The sequence below is a fragment of the Habropoda laboriosa genome, unplaced genomic scaffold (assembly GCF_001263275.1).
Source record: "Habropoda laboriosa isolate 0110345459 unplaced genomic scaffold, ASM126327v1 scaffold42, whole genome shotgun sequence".
NCBI classification, from domain to species: Eukaryota; Metazoa; Arthropoda; class Insecta; order Hymenoptera; family Apidae; genus Habropoda; species Habropoda laboriosa.
In genome coordinates this window covers 1,100,458-1,108,332 of record NW_017100181.1, presented here as the reverse complement: position 1 = coordinate 1,108,332, position 7,875 = coordinate 1,100,458, and the positions used below count along the sequence as shown (strand labels likewise).

Sequence of the window (7,875 nt, the reverse complement as noted above, 5' to 3'; positions counted from 1 at the left end):
ACGTTCAGAGTTTTCCAAGCAATAAGTATCACAAACATCTTTCAAACGTTGTCAGTTATTTGTTAAAGCAAGCTATAATTGGATATTTTATGTATTTATAGTTGGCGTTTATGATTATACATTACTTATAATTTCACGTTTAATCATTTATCTCTTCTCTTCTTTATAGCACGCTTTTTCATTTTCCACACATTCTTTCAGCTATTTATTTGGCGATCTACTTAACTAGTTGAACTTTTTAATTATTTTCGATCTTTTATCTAATTAATTTTGTATCATAATGGGTTTGTCCCGCAAAATAAATAAATAAATAAATAATACTTGTAGTGCGTGCGTTGCTAATTATAATAATTTCGTAAGAATTTAAACTGTTACGAAATTGTAAATAAGAGGAAACAGATTTCTCAAAATCCTGGAACTATAGAAATGCTAATTACATTAAAAATTAGAATGTAATAATTTAAAAATTTTTAGTCTCTGAGATAAAATTATCTCTAAACTAATATTCAGTACACGTAAAAACTCCTTACACGGCATTAGTAATGTGCGATAATTGTTAAAAAGTAGTAGTTTTCACTCATTATAACATTTACCCAAGATATATTTAAATGTTCAGCATGTATGCGTTTGTACTTCTAACTGTTGATTCTTAATCACCTGAAGCCTTTTTGTATTGAAATTGAATATTTAAAGCTTTAAGTTTTATCTAGACAAAATAATATTTGAAAAAATACATAGTTTAATTTTTATCATTTTAATCGACAGGTTTCCAACCCTAATAATGCACTCGTAATAATGATTTTTTCTAATAACTTCCTTTTCCTCCGAATCTTCTAGAAAAGACAGGAAAAACACTCTTATTCTTTTTATTTTGTTATTTTTCAAAAATAGAGTCCAAAAACATTAGAGGAGGAAAAAAAAAATCTTGGACTTAAAAAAAATTGTGTTGATAAAGTATCGAATGAATGAAATACCTGAAAGTTATGAATTAATAATACAAATATAGATGCAATAATAATTTGTCCAAAATTAATTGTTTTACGACAGTTAAGTGTTCTGATTTTTAGTCGACAGCCCTAGCTTATGTGAGAAAAACAATAAATTCACTATATCCTATATATTGTAATGTTTGACCACTTTTGAGAAAGTATTTGGAAAACGAAAGGTTCAATACAGAATTTTAAAACGTTTTTGTAATAGAATACGAATCAATGTGTTATTCGTCGGCATTGTCAATCATTATTTCGTTGTTTATGTCACAATATTATTTTATTTGCAAATATTTGATATTATTATTTAAAATATAAATTGTACTCTCTTAACCAAGTTTTATTGTATTTGGTTAATGTTAATTTAGTGCACGTTCAAGATTATTTAATGAATTCTATGTACATGTTACCAAGCGAACTTATTTTTAATTCGATATTTTTCTTTTAGATGGTTCAAGCATTTACGAAGGGACCGGTCAAACTTGAATTAAAGGAAGCTGGCAAATTCGAATTGTTTGGTGGTAATATACATGGCGAGTTTGTGGAAATTACCCCTACAACGATCGTGCAAAAATGGCGCTGCAAACAGTGGCCCGATGGCCACTATAGCGAAGTTACTATTGATATATTTGAGAGGAATGACCATACGGAAATCAATTTGACACAAACAGGTGTACCAGTTAGGTAAGAAAAAAGCACAGTTCTTTTGTTTTATGATGTTAATTCAACATTGTTTTCTTAGTTTTTTTTTAACCCTCCGTTACACAAGTCGCGGATTATATGTCCACAAGTTTGTTTTTTCCCCACAAACTAGAGAAAGAGTTACTAGCGTCATGACCTTATGAGCTTCAATATATGCTTAAAAAATATTAAATGATAAAGTAGTGAAAATAAATTTGTTATTAAAAAATAGACAAAAACATTAAGTAGAGAACAAAAATAAATAGAAAAAGAAACAGTTAAACTTTTTAATGGAAGGTTAAAATGATGCATTTCTAACATGAAAAAGCTCAGAACATTTCAACACTCTAATTAATCACTTAAAATCTGTCATTTCATATTACATGATCTAATATATTTCCGTTGTTCGTGAAAGAATTTTTGTTAATTTCTTTCTATACTAAGCAACATTTGCTGTGTATGATAATAACGGATTATATTTACTTGCAGCGAGGAAGAATCGACAAAAGAGAATTGGGAAAGGTATTACTGGGACGCTATAAAACGTACATTTGGATTCGGTTATTTCATGTGATCTATGTATGTTTTAAATTTGGCTTGCTTATTGATAAGTAGAGAAATAATTCAAACGTGTATTGTCGTAAATCGCCTCGCATACCTTTTACGAATTAGCCACGCATAATAATCAGCCACGTACAAACTGTTTTGTCTCTCTGGATGCTAATTACAACAATTCTCATTTTTTCCTTCTCTATCTCTTCTATTTAGTACATTGCATCGTATAAGTGGAACATTGTGTTATGGCTTAAACGTAACTGAAGTATCGTCAATGTGACGCATCTGTATTAATAGTTGTATATGTGAAATAAATCATGTTAGATACTTAAATGGTCGTTTCTTTATTTTCTGTTCGTCATTACACAGACCAGGTACAGAATAGACCTTCCCCCTGGGGTCAGTGTGACGTGTTATGCAGATGACACGTTGGTGCTGGCAACGGGGGAGAATTACGGGATTACGAACTTATCAGGAAGATAATGTTCCGATACATAAAAGCTGAGAAACCACAGCATGGTTTTAAAGATTTAATATTAAATTATTGAAATGGTCTGCATGCTTCTCAGATCAAAATTTAATTGCAAATCTATGGGGTATTATGCTACGGCATATTTATGCAAACAATCGGCAATTTTCAAACATTTCGGAGCTAAAAAACTGCTGTTATTAAAGCATGGAATCAAATTAGTGACTAAATTTTGAAAAATCTAATTAAAAGTATGCACAATAGCATCTTTGACAGGAATGTGAAACTGGCGCCATCTCGTGTTTGGTAACAGGAACACAGAATGTAAACAGAGGTATTAGATAAGAAACGCACTAGTGCGAGGGAAGGATAGAGAGAAAACGTTTGTTATTGGCTAGCGGGTACTTAAGTTCCACCCCGCCACGCGCTAAATCAAGTCGACCAGGGAAAAATCATTAATAACTCATTATTTACGATGAATTTGTGAACTTTTAGGATTGAAGAATTAAGTGTGAACGCTTAGCAACTTTCACATATAGATTTTATTGTATTAAATCCTTGCAGTAATTAGTTATTAACAATTATAACAATCACTACAATTTGGCAGCCTTCGTGGCAAGATTGGGAATAACACAGGACCAAGCCTGTCCCCTTGCCGGGCTCCCAGCCAGAACCTGGACCACGTCCTGCGGACCTGCCCTCTGCACTGCACATACACGAAAGAATGATACTCGCAAACAACTTAAAAAAGGATGGATGGCCTCCACCCTAAAAGCGTCAAGCATCACAATATGACGAAACAAAGTCAGCACTCACCAGAGGAGCTGACAACTTCAACCAAACCGGGACAAACAAGCCGAAACAGAAAACAACTCGAACAACAAAATAAGCTTAGACTTAGTATTAGCATAGCATACAATATATATTTTATGTACAATTTCATAGTCTGTATCAATGACTGTTATGTTTATGTATTTTAGCTTATAAGCCGATTCCGGCTCAAAGTAACTTTTAAAATAAAAAAAAAAAAAACGTAGGAACGCGCGCGGGAGAAATCCTGCAGCGCCACCTTTTTTATGTTACAGGTTGCAGCGACAGTCAAGCAGAAACCTCCACACTGCTCCACGGTGGCAAGACAAAAAATGTTAAACAAGAGTCGAGAAGAAGAGTATTTTATATTTGTACATTTTGTTAAATAATAGTTAAGAAGTTATTGTTATAAAATATATTTAGTAATAACTCCGTACGAAGGCAATCCTCTATCTTCCTGTGTAAGTTGATAAGGTAGATCACATCACGTAACAATTCGCTACAATGAAATTTTCTGTCCTTTCTATCCTTATTCCTTTCTTTGTCTAACTCATTTCTCTAGGGCTATCCTCGTCTATCCGTATTCCTTTCCATGTCTTACTCATTTCTGTATTGCTAAATACCTCTGCGAGTTATCCTTCGTGGTAAGCACAAACTACTAATGGTACATATCACCATATTCCAATAAGAATTACACTAAAAATTAATCACCAAAAAATTCTACATTAATTACTCAAATAGCCTATTACACATTGAACTAGACAAAACATGTTTTTAAATAATAAAAATTATGAAGTTTCAATAACAAAATGACAGACGAGATACAGGATAGACCTAACACCCAATGCATTTTTTTGTCTATAATACATCCGCAGGGTTGAGAATGCCGTTACCATTTTCGTGACACTACCAACGTTACCGATTCAGCATAAAATAAATTTACAACATTTGTAAAAGTTGGAATTAGAACTAAACGTAACTATGAAATTACAAATAAGGTACAGAACAGGATATCACATACTCGTACACGAAGTACAGAATTTTATACTTCTAAATGTATTATATATAGCAGAGCTGCGTAACTTCTTGCTCACGAGTAAATTTCCCCTCCTGAGGTACCCTCGCTAAGCGACTGAGATGATCACGCTCAAGTTACGGCGCCGCGAGAGGACGCGAGGAGTCCTCCTGTAGCGGATTGCTACAGACGTGTTCTATATTATCGGCCCACGCAGGAAATAGGATTAGGTCTTTCTATAGATTCTCTTCACCCTTCGACTGCTTCCGCTCGACTGCCAGTCAACGGCATAATCATTCGCATATACCTTAACTAAACTTCATCTTGATACGCGACTACATGGGCAACCTCGGCGGCGACATCTCGCGGGGACTAATGTCCCTATTAGGTTACTAGGGTCGCACACACACAAATTATGTAATGTTACGTGGCTCATGTGGCGCCCTGTAGTGTTAATGCTGAAGCGCGCTGAATTCAAATTGTGCAGCGGTGTAACCGAAGCTACCAATCAAATTTATCCTTAAATGATCTTATATAGAATTTTTAATTTAATTGAAGATTATTATTATTAAACAAAACATGTTAAAATTGAATAATGAATATCGACAACGCTTGAAGATTCATTTGCTTTTCCTCGCTCAAAGAGTCTAGACGTATTATTTTATAATAAAAAAAATAGTTAAAACATTTCGTTCATTCTTAATCTTACCAAGTTATTTATTGTTCTGTAAAAGATTCAATGTCACATTTTTTCATTCATTAAATTTACTAAACGATCGCGAGCAGAGCGTATTAGCGCTCAGGAGCGATAATTCCCTCAAATTCCCCAAGAAGCCACGCAACTATACAGAACGAAGTAGAGATAGAGAACTATCAATAGCACCATCGATACTATCCATAGCCAATATTATCGAAATCACTATTGATAGTCTTCTACAACTATCGATATTTCCGATAGTTCTTTAAAAAAAAATAAAGAAATCTTAAAATTATCGAAAGAGAGAATTTGTGGATTCCAGTCGTATGATGATGAAGAAAATGTGGCAAAGAATATAAAACTAGTGGTAACACTTGTAACTTGGCAGATCATATAAAAAGATTTCATCCACTAGTTACTCAATTCAAGCATGATACCGACAGTCTCAATTCCAAGCACTTCCTGAAGCAGTGCAAGATCAAGTATAGATCAGTTAGTCCATTTTTTAAAAAAGCACTTGTGTATGAGAATGCATTTAGCTTTAATGATTGCAATCAATTTTCAGCCATTTAATATTGTGAATGATGCTGGATTTAAAAGGTTTGTTTATTTACTTGATCCAAAGTATGTTTTGCCAAGTAAGTACACAATAAGAGAAAATGTTATGCAAACATTATATTCATAAGGTTATGAGAAATTAAGTCAAATATTGAGTGATATTAGTTATATTGCAATAACTACAGATTGTTGGATGTCTATTGTAACAGAATTTTATTTGACAGTAACATGTCACTTTATCAATAATAATTTTGAATTAAAAAGTGCAGTTTTATCAACAAGAAATTTAACAGGAAATCATACTGCATAAAGCATAGCTGATACATTACTTGAAATCTTCGAAAAATAGAATATCAGTGATAAAATAAGTTGGATCGTTATGGACAATGCAACAAGTATGTCCAAAATGTGCAAAATTTTGAAGGAAAAAAAAACATTTGCTAATAGTAACCTTATAGATATCACCAACAAATAGTAATTGCAACAAAGTAGTTTAAATTAACCATAAGCAAAATTCTTCTTAGACTTTACATCCTGTAAAAATAAATACATTTTTGCTGGAAGCAATTATTGCATTTATAATATAGGTATAGATTTGTGTAGTTAAAAATGTATATTTTAAAAGCAAGAAACAGTTTTTTTTTAACAAAACAATTTCTTTTCCATGTAAATAACAATAACAGAATGAGAAATATACTCATACTTTGGATTTTAACTTAAATAAGGTGAAGAGAAATCTACACAAAGACTAAAAAATGTAACTGTATAAAATATAAATATAAATTCTCTTTTGAAAAATGTTTAAGCTTGCTTCTTATTGTTTTTGTTTCTAAAGGATTAACCCTTTTACTGTCATAAAAGCGATCAAATTCTGTTGTAATAAAGAAATTATATTAATAACACCAATATTAGCCATTGCATCCACATTAAATTTACTTCACATGTCTGTCAACAATTATAAATTAAAGTTTTCTATAGTGTTGGCAACACATGCTACTAAAGTAATTATTGTGTTAATAATTAATAATAACACTATGGACCAATGTCACCTAAGTAAATGTTAGTTCAATGAAAGAGATAAAAATGTGCAATATGATAGTATTATCTACTTTCATCAAATATAATTAAAATCTATTTACATTTTATCATACATTTTCTCAAAAAATATAAATATAACTTGTACGTACATTATAAATATATATCAGCGTATAAAAACCTCTATTCACTGTAATAACTTTCAATACCATTCATTCACATTCTCAACTTTAAATAATAAATTTTTCATATTTCACATAAACCTTAGCAATTTAAATAATTTTTGATAAGTTTTATTACGACATGTATAATAATTGCAATCCATATTTAATAAATAGATATAGACATATAAATGATTACATTGTCACTATAACTGGTGTAGGTTATAGCAAAAAAGTAACCTTCAGGTGAATCAGTATTACTTGTTCAAGTTATGATATAAAACAATATTTGTATAGTTATTACCTTATAACAGTGATATGAATTCCTTAATGCAAACAATTTGACACAATATCGTGATGCAAACAGTGTTGCAAACAAATATTCAAATAAATTGCTTGCACCTGTAACTGTCTTTAAACGTTACATTTTGAAAGAGATAATTCTCTATAGTTATACCAAATTTAAAACCAAATTTTATGAAGAAAACTTTAAACAATTGTGGAGGCGTTGTTGGGGAGCAGTGAATTTCCCTGGAACGGTCCCAATAACAATAAGTGCCGTTTACACAGCTTAAACTTTATTCACTATATTCATTAATTAAAAAAAAAAAACAAATGCTACACACAAAATAAATATTATTTATACACTTAGTAGCTAAAACTTAATAATACACTAAGCTAAACTAACTAAAATATATGTACCAAACAATTAACAGTGACTGTGAGTAAAAACAGTTACAAAAAATGCTACAATCGTGAATGGACCCTTTCCTGATGACACTAGAAAAACGTTCTACTCCGAAAACAGAGGTCGCGGAACGACTGACCAGAAGTAGAGGTCGCCACACAATATATTAGTATCTTTACATAACAACTAATAAAAATTTGTGTATTAATATTTTAAA

General features: G+C 31.4%; 1 protein-coding gene across 1 annotated transcript in view; it reads left to right on the top strand.

Annotated features, from left to right (window-relative positions):
* LOC108579071 (activator of 90 kDa heat shock protein ATPase homolog 1) overlaps positions 1-2,410 on the top strand; it is an 8,376-nt gene extending 5,966 nt beyond the window's left edge. Inside the window, exons 7-8 of the mRNA XM_017942513.1 lie at positions 1,438-1,673; positions 2,160-2,410. Coding sequence (XP_017798002.1) covers positions 1,438-1,673; positions 2,160-2,244 — 321 coding nt within the window. The 3' untranslated portion in view covers positions 2,245-2,410. The remainder of the gene's footprint in view (positions 1-1,437; positions 1,674-2,159) is intronic.
* Positions 2,411-7,875: the final 5,465 nt, after the last annotated feature.